Here is an 18036-nt window from a genome sequence, read left to right on the forward strand (position 1 = left end):
ATATGGGGCTCTTTATCTCCCCTTCTTTATATTTGACATCTATTCAAGGAATGTGCAACGTTCTCTGACGTGTTCACAACAAATACAGAAATCACTGGTAGAGTTTGCACTACTGGATAACATTGTTGGAAGTCTTGATAAAAAAAGCTGGAGATAGAGATGAAAATAATTAGCTTCTCCTAATGAAATACGGTACCTATTCTAGGAATGAGGTGAGCAGGCAAGAAACTGTAACAAACTGTGAGGTATTACTGCTTCTATTTTATATATTTGGTGTACCATGATCTGTCTGCAGGGCTGTTCAGCTGCCTTCACAAATAGAAAATGATTTTAAAAAATGGGGGGTTATCTGAGTTTTAAAACACTAAAAGAAATACACTGAATTTAGCAACAAAGGGGTGTGGATCCGAGCTTGGCTTTGCTGTGTTTCTGCAGCCCCTGACAGTGAACAGAGAAGATTTGCAAAATCATTTGGTGAACTTTGAGTTCCCACCCAGTCCTGTCTTGTCAGGAAAGCTCAGCTCCTTCCATTTGCAGAAATGAGCAGTGTCTGGAATAATTCCCTCACGCAATTCCCACAGGGTTGGCAGGCAGATAATGTGTTTTCCACAGCCCATATAGATCTGTGGCAAAGAACAGGAGTCATCAGCAGTCTCTCGCCTCTCCAAGTGCACAGCTCAGAGTGCACAGTCTGTTAGTAAGAGCCATAATTTTTAAACTGGGCGAGTTTTTCTATTTTTTTTAATAAAAATGAGATTAAACCAAGGAAAACCTAAAGCAATGTTGCCCAATGGCCAAAAATACAGCAATTTTTACTTCCAAAGGACTGATGAAATGATGACACATACCCTTAATTAGGCATTTGACTGAAATCATATCATTTACTTTAAAACTTTAGAATTCTGTAAGCATCTGCTGATGCTGAAAGTGCACAGAAGCCTGCCAAATTTCAAATTGTATTATTTAAGTATTTAATTCAGTTTCAAATGTTTGAACTGGTAGCTACCAGTGCATCTTGACTAAGGTTAAATCTTGCACATTAGAGGTATTTTATAATTCTTATCAGTAGTTACTTCAGTATGCTACTCAGTGTAGTATCAGGACTGCAATGTAACTGTATGGATATATTAGATTACACTGAATAAAGGATATAAGTAGGGTTGGATAACAATATCATAAACAAATATTGCTGCCTAGAAACAGCTGGCATAGATACATTAAAATATTTAAGGTACCTTTAATATTAACTACCTAGCAACAAGTCCCTGATTACTTCAAGGAAAACAGGCACTACTAGGGAAGGCAGGAATCATAGCAATTATTATTCTTATACTTCTTTTTTTCCCAGTAACTATTAGACACATAACTCTTATTATATAACATACAATTACTTGCATAGGGAATCCCTGCCTTAAATAGTTGGTGCTTGACTACACTAAGAACCAATATATGGCTGTGCAATTACAGGATGTGTATTTGATGGAGCTGAGGAACTGGCTCTCTGCATTACTGGGTCAAGTTCCACCTCTGGCTCTGATTTACAGTGTGACCACAACAGCTCCCGTGCCCACAATCCCTGCTGAGGTGCTTGCAGTGCTAAGGCAGTTGTGGCCCAGCACAGGCAAACACAGTCTAAGGCACCTTACAGGACAAGAGAACCAGGGCAGGAGGTGTCTCACCTGCCCTGACGCTGCTCCTGTCACTTAGTCCAGCCCTGTGTTACCCCCCCAGTGCCCTGGCAGGAGGGGGCACAGCTGGGCACCTGCACCACCATCAGGTGCCCTCGGTGTCCTTGGCAGCTCCCGAAGGCAGAGCTTCCTCCTGCGGGTTTGTAAAACACCCAAAGGACCGTGATGGAAAATGGTTTCCTGTCGTGGTTAAGAGAACTTTCTCATCTCGGGTGTGCTCATCCCAGCAGTGAGTAAACACGTTGGCAGGATGCTTTCCTGCTGTGGTGGCAGGCTCTGGGATGTGCCTGCATTCCTGTGATTTCTTTTCAAAGCTTTAAAAGGTGTCAGGTTAATGCAGGTTTGCAGGGTGTTGGAGGCCTTGGGTTCCTGGTGTTCTAGTTGTAACAAACATTGACACGTCCAGTATTTTAACAGCCAGGACACTTTGAGATTTGGCTTCCAAACTGGGTTTTGTAGAACTCTACTTGTACATGACTCTCTCAAGCTTCCTATAAAACCAATGAACATTTCCACTTCAGGACCTACATGAAGACAGTAATCCCCTAGCAGTTTTACAGTTTATAAATCCCAAAGAAAGCCATTGGCTCATCTCTGCATCTCTTTATTCCATAACCACAACTCTAATCCTCATTCCAAAGCTTAACTTTACCAACAATCCTAATCCATGAATCTCTTTGCTGCCTAAAGAACCCGAGGACATTTATGTAAAAGACTTGATTTTTGTATCAGTTCAAATGGACATTTCAAGTGTGACTCAAGCAGGTCATGTGCAGAAGGCACATCTTGGCAAAACCAAGCTCTGAGAGTCTGTCAAATTTAAAATCTAAGCCCTTGAAGTTACCTGGGCTTGAGCTAAGAAACTTGTTCCTAACTAACTTGATTTGCTAAATAATGCTCTGATAAAGGCAAAACCCACTCAGTGGAAGAACTCACAGTGCCAGTGAATGGCAATTTAGTATTAATCAAACAGGTTTTGAGACAGAGGAGATTCAGATCAGATATCAGAAAAAAATTTCACTGTCAGGGTGCTCAGGCACTGGAATCTGTTGCTCAGGGAGGTGGTGGGGCACACCCTTGACAGGTTCAAGAGGAGCTGGGTGATATGGTTTAGTGCTTTAGTGCTTTAGGGCTAGTGCTGGGTTGACAGTTGGACTTGACCTTAAAGGTCTCTTCCAACCTTGATGATTCCATGATTCTGCACAGGTGCCTCAAGAGAATGGGCAATGACAGCATAATTATCGAACCCAGCACACTCGGGGTCATTCCATACGGTGACAAAGTGGCCTTTCTCAGGGCCGGCTGACACAGGTGCCAAACGGGGCCCGACGGCCCATCCCGCTGTGACGTCACAGGCCGTGACGTAGGAGGGCTGTGGGCAGCAGAGGGCTGTGGGCAGCAGAGGGCTGTGGGCAGCAGAGGGCTGTGGGCAGCAGAGGGCTGTGGGCAGCAGAGGGCTGTGGGCAGCAGAGGGCAGTAGCGCCCCGCGGACGGCGCCGAACGAAAACAGGGATAGGGAATGGGAAAATCCCAGCCGAGGGCAGCCTAGAGAGCACCGGCACTCACTGCATGGCGCTTCTGGCCAGAGCACCTAATGTCATACTGGTCTGATGGCACAGAAGCGTCATTTCCAGCTCAGTGCGGGGGTTCTTATCAGTGTAGCCACAGACGGCTGAAACCCTGCAAACCTCCAAACTGCGAAATATGAGCGGTGTTTAGGCAGTGCCAGCACGATGTATCAGTGATTTTTCCTCCTATAGCCCTGGAAGCTCTATGTGAGGTTTCTGAGGACCAGAAAAATACAAAATTTCAGCCCTGCTGTTTAGCAAAGTGCCACTTGAAGTGGAAGGTTGGACTGAAGATCTCCAGAGGTCCTTTCTGATCCATCTACACTTCAATTTCTGAAAGACCCATCTTAAAGGAACAAGATGTTAAAATCACAGTGAATTATTCAGTACCCCTCTCTATTTTCAAGGGAGCCGTTTGTCCAAGCCAGCCCAGGTCAGAACTCGTATAAGCCACTTTTCCCCTGAGATGCAGTGGTTGCACATTCATTCAAAGTGACCCATGGCACCAACAAAAGCTACCAAGGAGCCACAGCAGCCTGACCCTAAGGATTGCTCCAATCTTTTTGGAATGATAGCTGATGCAGCCTTCTCTTGAGCAAACTGGACTGTGTGAAGAAGATGTGTAAAGCAGAGAGCAAAAATCGGTCTTTGTGTAATGGAGTACTGCCCACACAAATGAATCCTGCTGTCACAATTGTTAGGGATTATTTTTTCACCTGATTTCCATCTCGGGGAACTTTGCACGCTCCTCCGTGTACTTAGGAAGTATTTTAATTACATGATTCCAAAGTGTTTCCAGTCATAAAATATGTGGGTATAGATCACATTCCTATTATTTCAGTTTACAAGCAGCACAGCAAATTAGTTGCAGTGTCAGTAGTATAACATAAAGATGTTGATTCCCAGTGCTTCCCAAATTCTTTTCCCCTAAGCATGATACAGCCATGGCAGGATATATTTTTTATTTTATCTTTTATAAACTGAATTCAAATACATTAAGCAAAACTGATACTTCAAATTACATACTCCAACTGAGAATCAAATCCGTGACCAGAGTTGATTTTGTTAGTGTTAAATTGCCTTTGCCTTTAGATGCTGTATTTGATTAAGAGTAGGGCAGTAGCATCTATTTTTAAGATTGTTAGCAAATTTAACTAGAGTCTGTGTTTATCTTTTTCTCTGTAATTAACATTCCAGCTTGAGGCAAATCAAATCGGCCAAACAGAACAATTGCATGTGTAATGCATCAGTTGGTCTCAGAAACCTTATTTTAAACTCCTTTAGTTGAGCAGGAAAGTTATTTGGGGACTTGCTCATTTGTTTTCTTGGTTTTTTGGGGCATTTTTTTTTGGCACATTCAGTGCTGCTGATTCTGTGAAGAGGTAAGGATGGCTGAGGGGGAAAAATGGAATATCAGCCTTTCTTCCCTTTTTTGGCTGTTCTCTGTGTCAACCTTTTTCCTTGCATTGCTTACAACAGTTGCCTAGTAAAAAAAATGGTAAATGGCAAAAAACTCTTATGAAGGAGGCTTTCTTTTCTTCATTAAAACAATAAATTGGGAGGCTGTGGCCCAAACTTTCTGATGAAGCATCTACAGCCTTAAGGAAGTGCTAGAATCCACTGGCCTAAAATGTGAAAGTCCTAGCATTTCTCAGGTGGGTCTGGATTCTGAAGTCCAATTGGCACATTATTTATAATGAGGCAGGTCCAAATTAAATAACCCCACAAGAGCTGCAGACAGGACATGACACTCAGACTGTCACTGTGGAGACTCAGAACCCAACTGGAAGTGGCACAGAAAGCAGAGAGGGTTAAGTAGGATGAGTGCTGCAATTCCTTGGAGCTGGCAAGCATTGGCAGCTCTGTGGGGTTGCTGCACCTTGGCAGAAGCTTCTACTGCTCCTTGAGAGGTACCTGCAGGAGACAAGAAAGACAGAGTGGAGGATGGATGAAAAGAAGGTCCAGGAAACGTGGAGATGGGCAGACAGACTGAGATTCAAGAAAATAAGATTGCAACAGATCATCCTAGGCTGAGATTAGGAAGAGATCACATTCCCTCCTTCCTGCCTAACCTGTTCTTAAACACTAGTGGTGGATATTGCCCAGCTGATGTCACTGAGCAGTCTATTCCCTTATTTATCCAAAGGCTTTGTTTCTGTCTAACTCATTCTTGCTGTGGTTATGCTCACTACTCCTTGGATTTTCTGGGATAAGACCTGGGATTGTTCAGCCTCAAAAGACTCAGGGAGGATCTTTTCAATGTGTGTAAATACCTGATGGGAGGAAGAAAAGAGGATGGGGCCAGACTCTTCTCAGGAGTATCCAGCGAAAGAATAAGAGGAAATGGGCACAAACTGAAATACAGGAAATTACATTTAAAGTTAAGATTTATTTTTTTTCAGTGTGAAGGTGGTCCAACACTGGCACAGGTTGCCCAGAGCAGCTGTGGAGTCACAGTCTTTGGAGACTCAAACCCCCCTGGGCATGACCTTGGGCAGCCTTCTCTCTCTGATCCCACTGTGAGCAGAGGGGGTGAACCATGAGCACCTTCAACCCCCACCATTCTATGATTCAATGACAGTGGACAAAGAAACCAGTTATTCTTGTCCTCTTTCCAGCAATTCTTATGTATTTCAAGACTGTTCCTGTTTCCCATGAGAAACTAGTATAAAGAATCCTAATTCTTCAAATCACATATCACAGCTTCTAAAATTCAGATTACCCTTGCTTTCCTTTGGCCTGTTTTCTGTTGGTAATTGTTGAAATGATTGTATCAGACTAATAAAGTGTTCCCAGTGAGGTCTGACTCATAGCACAGTAAAAGGATTACAGCACAGGTCTTACGTACAATGCTCCTGTGCCTTCATTGTACACTGGATTTTTTTTAACCTTTTTGTTACTGATTTCTTGGTCAATTTATGATCTAGGATTACCCCAGAACTCCTGATTAACCAACTGTTCCTGTGTTTGTATTTATACAGATGATTATTGCTCTTGGATATTTTTCTCTTGCCAGATATTTCATTTGTTTCAGGTAATTTATTCACCTTACCACAATAATCTCATAATGGAATCCCAGTACCCAGTGGGCTCTCTGACCCTTCCAGCCTGATAAATTTACTGTGTACCCTTGTTATTCCATTATTGGGACATTGATAAAGATACTACCAAACTCATGCACTAACCACTAGTAACCACTCTACAAGAGAAAATTCCCAATTATTGGGACTGTGGAGGTGTCATAACTGGGCTGTGTTTCCTTAGACAGTTATGGGAAAATCACAAAGAACAGGATCAAAGATCATATTGAGTGCAAATGCACACTATTGCCCAGGATTTCTGGACTCTCATAAAAAAGGAAAGGATGTTGATTCAATCTCACATTTTTTATATTAACTGCTTCTTAACACTTGCTCATACTTGAAAGTACACACTTCAAGTATTTTTTCTGTTCTTTCTTTTTTTTTTCATTTAAGAAAAGGGTCTGACTGACCTAAAATTCTGTGAGCCTTCCTTCTTTGCCTTTGTGAAGGTCAGGATGGTGGCACAGATTCCTCAATATGTACAAAGCCAGAACCTCCCACTGGTTTCACAAACATTAGAAAACAAGAGTAAATCAGGAGCCCAAATACTTTTCCTACTTTCTGGGGATTTGCTCATCCTCTGGCAGTTTTCAAAGATCTGAACTCACTTCTCCAAGGTTATCACACCCCCACCTGGTCCTACTGGACTGATGACACACTGTAGACTCCTGCAACAACACATGCTTGTCATTTTTGCCTTCAATAATTACTCAGAGATAGATCTCTCTCCTCCTACATCCTATATGCTGTAATGGTGTATATGGCAGACAGGTTACCTTTATAAATGAAATGGTGCCTTACAATTCTTCCTGTGCCTTCCCCCCAAGAGGTAATGGACTATTTATATGTAGTTTCTAGGATATTTTAATTTTTTTTTTTTAGGAATGGCTTTGACCTTTTCTCAGAAACATCTGGCAAAGCTGAGTCATCCATGTAGCTGCATAACTCATAGCTGTCATAGTGTTATAGCTCTCTGATTTATCACACATAGTCATGCAGCTAGGGTATAAAGCTGTTATAGAAATGCAGTATTAAATGGTTCAAATAGATAGACAGATAGATAAATAAATAAATGTTGTAACATAATTAAAATGTCAAACAAAGTGAAGGCACATTGCCAGGTGTTACACACAGCTCTGATTCCACCTTGATCCACTCCAATCTTGCTTCTCACTGGCATTTCCCTCCACAACTGTAAAACCTGACTGACTCCAACAATAGTACAGAACTTCCCTGATTTGTCTGAGGTGTGATTGTTCATAAATTTTATTTTATTATTATTTACAGAAAAGATAGAACTTGCTTTCATTTATCTGCATATAAATATGAATGTAATGTCTCTCACCATGGCAGTTTAAACATTTTACACTTGTCAATGTAGTCAGGCTCTAACACTTCTGCACAGTAGGGAACAAATGCTACCTTTATGTAAAAGGGAGGTACAGAGACCTTGTTATTTATTCAAGGACAAGGACTCAGATTTTCAGTCCTCTTCAGTTTCATGTCTATCTTCCTTCCCTAGGTTTTACAATGACCTACATATCATTGCCCAAGAAATGCAAAGCCAGCAATAAACACTTTTAGCCTGCATATAGCAATGATCATCTATTCCAGTTACTCAAGTAGAGAACACATAATCTCACAGGAAAATAAAGGTCTTTTAATCTTCTGGTTTAGCCCTTGGAGAGTCATAAGAATTCTAATTACCGGTGGAGTACTTAACTGAGCATCAAGAGCTTGAGGATTGCAAAAGCTATACAGGACTTTTTTATCCACGTGCCACAGATGAAGGAAAAGCTGATAAGTGCTTTTTGCCCTAAATTATTGCCTAGCAGCTAGAGATTCTGCTCTGGGGAGGGAAGGGCTCAGTGTCACTCTTCAAATGTCACACATCCCCACTCCTCTCTTAAGTACTGAGTGTGTATCTGCAGTGTAAATGTGGTGTTACATGGAGGCTGAGGTTCTGCAAGCATGAGTTCTGCTGGAGACCCTTGGGTAGGTGTGGCACTGAGGTTTGATTGTGGCTCTGTCTGACTGAATAACTGTCTGACAGAATAACTTCCCTGCCAGGGTTAAAACCAATCACCTCCTCAGCCATCAGCTCTGTGGTGGTGAATCTGGCTACAGAAGATCTTTGGGAAGGTGATGGCCACTGGACAAGCTCCTTTGGATGGCAACCTGTGAGTGTCACCACAGGGCTCTGCTGCTCTGACATGGATTGGATTCCTTCCAGTTGAAACAAAACCCAGGAGAAGCACTGCAGGACTGCCTCTGGTGTGCTCCAGTTGCTAAGGGGTCTGTAGGACACAACTAGATCTGATCTTAAATAAAGCCCCTGGAATGTGGATACTTCAGAAGCTGGATCCTCAGTGCCAGCTGTTTACTTCTCCAAGTCCTTTCCTACTCTACAGCACAGCTTCCTAGAGTAGGCAAGGTTGGCTTTAGTGTATTTGTAACATAGACATGAGCAGATTTGCTTGGCAACTCAGAGTGAGTGACACTAAAATAAGTCCTGACCCTAAGAATTCAGCTCCCTCTGTTCAGTAAGGACCAGGTAAGTGCACTGTTGCTCCAGTTACTGTGATCTGAAGTCCAGTTTCATAAACAGTGTTTTAGTAGGTTATTCTGCATCTGCAAATTCAGTTCACAATATGCTGCACAAGTGCTTGTGGCTATCCAGTGCTGGCCTGGTACAGGAATAGAAACACACAGCTGGGGAGGAGGAAAGGATTATTTAAGCTGGTTTTAGCAGTATTGTTGCTGAATGTCACAGCATGTCAAACCTTACTCTGAAGAGTTCCTTCTGGAACAACTTCTGGGGTAAGGAAAGGAGGATTTGACCCCAAGGTAATTTATTGCATAGGCTTTTGCTGCAGCTGTACAGGTACATGTGCTATTTTAAAAACACAGTCACAATATGCAGGATGAAGTCAACCAGAGTGATCAATATAAACAATTTGTATTAAAGTTTTATTAATTGAATGGAGTACTAAAGTATGTTTTCCATCACAACATGGTAATGCTTAAACTCTGGAATCCTGAGCCCACTGGCTTCCTAGCTGATCAATAATATCTTGTTATTTTATGTTCCATCCCTTATCATGTCATTCTGCTATTAACTTTGACTTTTGTACTGGTTCTGAATCTCTGGAATGTGAACTGCTCTGGCTTTGCACAGTACTTGGCACAGTGGGGGTCCTTATCCATGACTAGAATTCCCAGGCATGGCACTAATGTAAACCATGCCTAATAATTCATAAATATTGTGTACAGTAATAAGTGCCAGGAGAACATGGAGCAAGAGGAAAGTGGTTTTTAAAAAAACCACTTTTCCTGCATTTATTTCCATCACTTAAAACTGACAGGTTTTTGCACTGAATAACTAATACCTTTCCTTCTCCTCTGACAGCCAAAACCAGTGAAAAGTGGCAAAAAGGAAAGTATAACACTTCAGTACTTGGCAACTCTTGCTGTTCTTCAGGCCCTATTTGATGCTTGGTCTCAGCTGCATTCACAGCACAGGAAGTTACTTATGCAAAGAATGGAACACAGATATTTTGCTATTTTACCACCTAATTGCTGTAATACTAAGAAACTGCGTGGTCATATTCAGAAATAGAAACAGAAAGTATGATATATCTTGAGGGAAAACTAAATCCAGTGAATCCTGGTACCATCAGAAAGATAACAGTGTTGTTTCTATAATATTAAAATAGAAAAAAAATCAGGGAAAGTAAAGCAGCTTCCAAAATTGATTCAAATTGGTTAAATGGTATCAGAAAAAAAAAACAAACCCACTTTTAAAAATCTTTTTTTTCTTAAATGACATTACATTCCAGTGATCCAGAAATTTTACTTTTCGTCTTTTCTAAAGGCAAAAGTTTTGGTGGTTTTAACGTGAAGTATTTTGCTCTTAAAAAATCCAACCCAAATTAAGAGTAAAGAAAGTCAGGCAAGCTCTTCCAAAGGGTAATAAAACCATTATGCTGTTTTTAAATCTTATTTTACTGAATACATCTTCAATGAGTTGCAAATGGATTTCCATCCCATTTTTCATTAAATTTATTCTCCTCCACTCCCAAGACACAGAACTGAGAACTCTGGAATCACCAACAAAATTGTCTTTGAAACATTTCCACAGCAGCCCAAATCGTGACCTTGTGCCACCCTAATAAAGACATAAGTGCTTGTGAGGAAGCCTGTTTTAGAAACATTTCCACTGGAACTTTCTTTATCAAACGCTGGTCTAGAAAGGAAAGTCTCTTGTAAAGCAGATGTGTAAAAGCCCACAAAAAGGAGGCTGTTGTGTAGAGTTCCTGAGTGCTTTCTGGCAATGGTTAATTGGCCTTTAATCAATGAACAGACTGAAATGAGGCTGGGGAGCAAAAACTACAACCTACTTTGGGAAGGACTTTCTCTGCCTGAACTGGTTTATACTCTGTACACTTAGAAAAATCACTGGAAAAGCAGCATGGCCAGGTGATCACATAAGGAAAAGCAAGTAGAACCTGCTTTAAATTAGATGTGAATTTTAAAAGAACGAAGAACAGCCTTGGAGAAATTCTGAATTCAATATGGCCTTGGTATAGTATAAACAGTATTTTAACTGATGAAGGCAGACCAACAGCACAGTAAGGAATCTTTTCATGGGCACTGGCTTGGTAGCCTGCAAAGTGCAATTTGTAAATGTAGAATAAAAGAATCACAGGCAGTCAAAACATTCTCATTTACTTTTTGAAAATGGTCTCATTGATTTGCTCTTAACAGCAAGTGCAACAAAGGGAAATCAATACATTGTCTATATTGCAGATATTAACCACATACACATGGCTTTGCAGGGAAAAGGTTACTGTCTTCCTAGTGCCCAGTGAAATGGAATATTCCCATTGCAAGTAAGAGATTTTCATGGGGAAGGAGGAAATACCACAGTAGCTCTTCCTTTAGAGATAGCTAGAGCTGCCATATGAAACAGTTATTTCAGTGGAAAGAAAGCTAAAAATAAATTCGGGCAAAAATTCTTGTGCTGATCTGCTTTCCCTGTTTTTGAGTGTGTTTTCATTTTCATGCCAAAAGCTAATGTTCATGCCAGTGGTTTTGTGTTTTTCTGTTATAAAACACAACATACAAGTATTTTCCAGAGTATTTAATATTGAAAGTACATTTGCAGGTACTTCTGAAATGTTCTAGTGACCACTGCTGGCTGTCCCAAACAAACCTCTTTTATCTGCTGTATTGCCAGTCAGCAGACTTTTGTTCTGAGGAGGTTCATTCTCAAAACCAGGCTTTTCAGAGGGTCTCTTTAATTCATAACATAACCCCTCTAAAAAGCACACAATAGCCTTTTCAGAAAAGTATTTCAGAAGAGGAAGGTAACTCAAAAGCCCTTCTTGCATCAGAGTTGCAAAGCACAGTTAGATTAAAAACTGACAAGGCGTATGAAGGGTAAGAAAAAAGGCTTCTACAGTTACTACAGCATAAAAAAAAGAGATGACCCACGATTTTTCTGATGTTTGATGGCAGCTACCAGGAGCATGATAGCCAAAAAAACCAAAAAATAATTCCATGACTTCTTAATCACAGGCGTGTAGAAATAAAGTTCCTCACACTCTCTCCAGTGTCATTCCAGAACTGGTATCCTTCATCTCAGGAAGAGCTGGGTGTTCATCCAATCTATCCAGTTAATTGCACTTCCAAGTATGGCCCTTCCCATTAATCAGCATTTAAACTTGAAATCAAGCAGGGGGCAATCAGGTATTACTGAGATAGCTTGACTAATTGTCAGCCTGTGCATTTCCTTACCATTCATTAGCCAGTGACAGTGAATTGCAAAAATGCAAAATTCATTTCCCAGTTTTTTTCCCCCTGTGCTGACAGGCTCACAAAACCAGCACCCAGCTGTGAATCTATGGAAAACACACTGAGTGAAAAAAGAAAACCCAAGGTGGGGGGGAAAGCCCTGATCAAAGCGTGATCAAGGGCAAAACAACGTCTGTCCTTGAAATCCCTGCAAGCATTTTAATGGCAACCCTGCACATTGCACTACAGCACTGAACTGCTCGGGAAACGCACCCAGAATAGAGATGATATTGCAAGTGATAAATATTTAGGGAATGATAGTGCAGACTAAAGGCATGGGAGCAAAAATAAAGGGGTGTGTTTTGACCCATTGAGTCATTCAGTTCTGAGTCTTTAAACCAGAAAAGTTCTGGAACACATGCTCATCTTAGAAGATGTTAATGTCCGATCAAACGTATTTAATTTATATATTTAAAGTTAGGCATGCACTTAAGTGTTTTTCTAGACTGGCTGCTCAGAACTTTCCAAAATCAAGCTCTTTCCTGGGTCTTGGATGTTAACATTCTATAAGGAGATTTCTCATTTCTTACTGTCCTTTAGTCACATGTCTTGTAGCATAAATTATATGAGTAATACATTTAATGGAGAAATGTTGTATGAGAGAGAAAACAACATTTTCAAAGAGTGGTTTGAAGGTAGTGCTGTTTTACTGCTGTGGGTGTTTTAATAATAATTGGTGACTATTTTTATTTGTGAGTTGAAGAGGCCAGCCTCCCCAGCAGCCCACCCCTGGGATGGCAGCACGGCGGCTCTGTCACTCACCTCCCTGGGTGCAGGATAGGATGCTTTCTGTTTGTGTCCACTTCTTTTACAGCCAGGAACTTCAGCTCCTGTAATCAAACAGAAGCTCTGGGACCTGTGGACGAGCCGTCAGCAAGGCTGGAAGGGACTGGGGCAGTGACAAATTTGGTGGCGCATTTCCCAGTGTTGCCCGGAGAGGGGACAGAGGGAACGACTTGCCCTTGTACCAGGAGGTGCTGCCTTCTGTATAAACATCTAAAATGAAAATGAGTCCTGTGCTAAGGTCCTGGGAGATTTCCTTTCACCACTAGTTACCCACTGTATTAACTCCTGCCTGTTTCCACCAATAATTACAGTCGCTCCCCCACGGGAAAAGCTGAGGGGAGATGGGGCTGAAGGGAGTGGGATGAGGGCAGATAGGGCTGAGGGGAATGGGCTGAGGGGAGAAGGGGCTGAGGAGGGATGGGGCTGAGGGGAGATGGATGGGGCTGAGGGGAGATGGGGCTGAGGGGAGTGGGATGAGGGGAGATGGAGCTGAGAGGAGATGGGTGAGAGGAATGGGCTGAGGGGAGACGGGGCTGCGGAGGGATGGGGTTGAGGGGAGATGGATGGTGCTGAGGGGAGATGGTGCTGAGGGAAGATGGAGCTGAGAGGAGATGGGTGAGAGGAGTGAGCTGAGGGGAGATGGGGCTGAAGGGAGATGGGCGAGGGGAGTGAGCTGAGGGGAGATGGAGCTGAGGGGATCTGGCTGACGGGAGCGCGCGCGCGGCCCCGCCCCTCCCAAGCCCCGCCCCCCGGCGCGGTCCCTTTAAGCGCGCGCGGGCGGGGCCGCGCGGTGTCACGTGCGGGGGCGGGGCCGGAGCGGAGCCCGCGCTCGCGCCGGCGGAGGCAGCGCGCGCCCGCGCCGTGCCCGCGCCCCGCAGCGGCCATTCCCCCTTCCGCCCCGGGGGCGCGCGCGGCGGCGGCGGGAGCGGCGGGACAGCCCCGCGCGCCCCTTCCCCGCTCCCTCCTGCCCTGCCCTGCCCTTCCCTTCCCTTCCCTGCCCTTCCCTGCCGGCGGGATCCGCGCGAGGATGGAGCTGTTCCAAGCCAAGGACCACTACATCCTGCAGAGCGGGGAGCGCGCGCTGTGGTGCAGCCGGAGGGACGGCAGCCTGCAGCTGAGAGCCGGTGAGACACACAGACACACAGACACACAGACACAGACACACAGACCCCCGGGCCGCGCCCGCCGCCCGCGCGGGGAGCGCGGCGGGCCGGGACCCCCTCGGAGGGCGGCGTGTCCCCGGCGGTGCCGCCGCCCCGGAGCTCGCGGGACCGGCCGCGGCTGCCCCCGGGCTGCGGGAGCCGCGGCGGGTCACGCGTGTCCCGGTGCGTGTCCCGGTGCGTGTCCCGGAGATCCCGCCGGTCCCACACCTCTCCGTGTGTTGGTTTCTCCCCAAAATGAAGCGGCGCTGCCCGGCTGCGCTGCGGGTGTGACCCCCATAGTTGCCGGTGTCGGGAGGTGTCTGGTCCCCCCCCGCCCCGGGGGAGCATCGTGGGGCGCGAAGGGCCGTGTTTGGGGTGGTGACAGCCTTACATAAGGGATGCTCCTGGCGGACGGGAATCGCGGCTGTGAGCCAATGTGCCCCCTGGTCGCCTCCACCAGGGGAAACCGAACAGGTGGCTCCGCTGGGCTGGGGCTCGCTGATCGTTAAGGTCCGTTCCAACCCCTGCCAGGCTGTGACTTCTGAAGCGCTTCGGAATTTTTTGGTGGCTGTGTGATGGCAATTACAGTGCTGCGTATCACCCACTCTCCGTATTAGTATCAGGCTGAAGGGAACGTTAACAAAAATTGAGACGGAGTTGTGTTAATGGGAATTTTGAAACAGTGGTGGTTATCCTGTCCTGCCCGGGAGGTCGGTCAGTAAAGGTGTCCATAAACCGAAATACCGCCCTTATAAACTGTCTTGCTTTGAGTAATATGGGCTCCCTGCCCATGGCATGGGGCTGGAACAAGATGATCTTTAAGGTCCCTTCCAACCCCAACCACTGTATGACTCCGTGATTCTCACGTGTAGCTTTGATGTAAAGGATCACACTGACCCTGCTTCTGTGTTAAAGGTGCTCTAAATAGCTGTGGGTTTCACCAAACATGTGGCAGGTTGCACAGATGTTGCTCACAGCTTTCTAAAATTGGGATCTGTGCTGTGGCAAAAGCGGTGGCTGAGTGTGCATGTGGCCAGGTTGGTTGTCTGAGTACAGTGCTTTGTGAGCTTTTTTAAAAAGGTTGGACAAATTTATAGGTACACATCAAATGCCATTGTTATCTGTGTTTTCCCAAAGAACTGTTTTTCATACTGCTTGTTTTATGTTTTCATCCTTGAGTTGTGTCTTGTCAATGCAGTCTGTTTGTTTGTGTCTCTTAGACAAAATTACAGTGTGTGTCAAGTTAGCATGACTAATCCTAGTCTATCAGCTCCACTAACCCAGCAGTACTTTGATTGCTAAGTGATCTTACAAAATACTTGATGTTAAGCTAGCAAAAAGCACTGCTGGTCAATGAAATACATGCTCTCACAGGGTGCAAAACCCCCCAGCCCCTCAGGTTTAGATTTGTGATAGCTGTAGTTATCTGCATAGGCATGAAAGCTCTTACTTGACCCAGACTAATAAAGGCACAAACTAATGAGCTGCAGTTCTGGAGACTGGTGTTCCAATACTTTACGAGCATCAATCCCTTGTTTTCATGCAGCCATTGCTGTGTTTGTTTATTTTTTCTTGGTGTCCATTAACTTCCCGGAGGCTTTGCCAGTGCCCAGCAGTTTGTCTGTGCTGCTCAGCAGCATTTTGCCCTTAGCCTGCCTCTCCATTTTCAGCCAGTTCACATGTGATCCCTCTTGTGTGTGACCTGCAGATCAACGAGAGGTAATGTGATATTGGAGTCTCTTGGTCTGCTTGAAACTCTTGATTGTTAGTCACTCTTTCTCATTCCAACCTGTTTGTAGTTTAGTTTTTCCAACCCTGTCTGTGGATCATCTTCTTGGCAGCAGACTTTAGGAGATGAACTCCCTTAGTATGTTAAATGTAAAACCAAGAAAGAAGCAGTTATCTTACAGGAAGTATCTCTTGGATCAATAGCTCTTTCTTGTATTGAGACAAAGCTGCACATCCTCAATTTTACGGTTTTATTACATTTATAATCGAGGCCACTGCCCGGAAATGAGCAAATGGATTTCTGTGTGATGAGTCATTGCCATGTTAAAAAAAACAAACAAAGTCATAACTTGTGTTCGCTGACATGTTTAATAATCTGTCAAAAGGCTGTAATCTAACTATGTGTCTCTGCTTGTTGTTGGAGGCCTTGGTTTTATTCTGTCCCACGGAGGCTGCTCTGAATTAATTGTTGTGCATTCATGGATTGAAATAGATAACAGTGGTAAACCTTGCAAAATATTGCTTTATATGGTAGGTCTGAATCTAAAGGGCTGGTGATAAGCTTTAGAATACTCTCCTCCCTCAACTATGAAGGCATGTTTAGAAATTTGCTAATCTTAAAAGCTGTATTTTGGACCTCTTTGAATCGTGGAGATAACAGCTTGAATAAAAAAAAAGGCAAAAAATCTTGTTAAATATTTGCCTTGAGCAAAGCCTGAGGTCGGCCCTAGTTTGAAGGATGTCTGCTTGTGTTTACAAGATGTTTCTGGTTTTTTTTTTACTCTCTAAAATGAAAGCACTAATGAGTCACCTGCAGGAAATCCATTACTCACTTTGGCATCCTGGATTTTTAAGGAATTTAGCTGCCTACAGTGTATTGTTTTCAGTGTAGTGAAAAAACATGTGTTGTTCAGCCATGCCTTAAATACCTTCCATCAGGTCTTGGTCAGGATTTCACTCTTGAATTACTCTGTGTGGCTACTCCTGACTGGTAGTTGTACCCAGGTTATGCACAGACTTTTATTGATGGTGTTGGTATAATTTATGTGTTTATATTTGCCTGTGTATACATGTATAGAAAGGAGCAAAAGTGTTGAAGGCATTAGATTCTTCTCAGTGTTTTCTTATCAGTAGAAAAAGGAATGAGACTATGTTGTGTCGTGGAAACTTCTATTATCATTGTGTTGGCTCCAGGCAGTAATGTCGTGCTAAATAAGGTTGGGAATAGCTGCCACTAAAACTGTCTCCAGGAGTTATGCTGCCTCCCACCACCCTGGAGAAAAATCCCTGTCAGATACTGAGTGGCACACGGACTGGAATTACTCCAACACAACTTTTAGGGATGTCATGCTCAAAGTCTCCACAGTTTCCTCTGCCTGTAAGAGTGAGGTGGTGTTAAGGCGTGTCTTACTTTGGAATTGTAGATAGAGGCAAATGAACATTTGTCTGTTTTAAATAAACACTTTAGGAATTTATTTTTACAGTATTCATTTTCATCTGTTGAAAATGGTTGTGAACCAGCAACTGAAGCAATGCCTTTTAAATACTTCCAGTGAGGGACATGTTGCCAAACATTATTTTCAGAGTATCAGGGGACAGATTTGAGGATAAGTTTGACACTGTCTAAGTTTGACAGTGTGATATCTTTTCTGAAATAGAAATCGTAAAGCCATCTAATATTCTAGCATTTGCTTGCCTTCTCCTCAAAGGCATTACAGGAGTTGTGTAGAAATCACTTGTCAGGATTCCTGAGCTGTCCTTTGTGGTTGCAGACTGGAGGAGTTCCTTTGTGTGCAGTCTCATGCCTGAAAATGCTCCAGTGAAGGCCTTGAACTAGTGATGAATGGTGTAAGGAGTGAAACCACTGCTACCAATACATATATTGGCAAATTTAAGGCTCCAGAGTAGTCCTGGGCATGGCTCTGAGGGGGTGGTGGCCTGAGTGCTAACTCATGCTGCTGAATGATTTTATGTAAAATTGCCTTCCTGAGTTTCAGCACTATGTCTTGGAAACTGCCTGTCTATTCTGGGAAACAAATTCCACAGGAGGCTGCAGCTTTGGAAAAATCCTCTCCATATTTCAAGTCACTTCATAAGGAACCTCAAGCTGTTTTTTTGACACCTTTTCAGCTGCACTGGTTGCTGCACTGCTTCTCACCCTTGCTTGCTCATCCTGCTCCCTCTC

At 43.7% G+C, this 18036-nt stretch overlaps 1 protein-coding gene and 1 long non-coding RNA gene across 3 annotated transcripts in view; one reads left to right on the forward strand and one right to left on the reverse strand.

Annotated features, from left to right (window-relative positions):
- Positions 1-259: 259 nt before the first annotated feature.
- LOC127476920 (uncharacterized) lies at positions 260-13704 on the reverse strand. The gene is made up of 3 exons (XR_007906778.1): positions 12958-13704; positions 6898-7007; positions 260-2233 (listed from the first exon to the last, which is right to left on the reverse strand). It is a non-coding gene; the product is annotated as an uncharacterized LOC127476920 (long non-coding RNA).
- A 185-nt stretch (positions 13705-13889) lies between these two features.
- Positions 13890-18036, forward strand: part of INPP5F (inositol polyphosphate-5-phosphatase F) — a 41484-nt gene continuing 37337 nt past the window's right edge. The window contains exon 1 of one of the 2 annotated variants that reach the window (XM_051800378.1): positions 13890-14105. In XM_051800378.1, the coding sequence (XP_051656338.1) occupies positions 14009-14105 (97 nt within the window). In that variant the 5' untranslated portion in view covers positions 13890-14008. Of the gene's footprint in view, positions 14106-14820; positions 14834-18036 lie in introns of those variants that run through there. The other variant, XM_051800379.1, reaches the window with a different exon arrangement.

Source organism: Manacus candei, unplaced genomic scaffold (genome assembly GCF_025592945.1).
Source record: "Manacus candei isolate 608988 ecotype Guabito, Panama unplaced genomic scaffold, ASM2559294v1 h1tg000050l, whole genome shotgun sequence".
In the NCBI taxonomy this organism is placed as follows: domain Eukaryota; kingdom Metazoa; phylum Chordata; class Aves; order Passeriformes; family Pipridae; genus Manacus; species Manacus candei.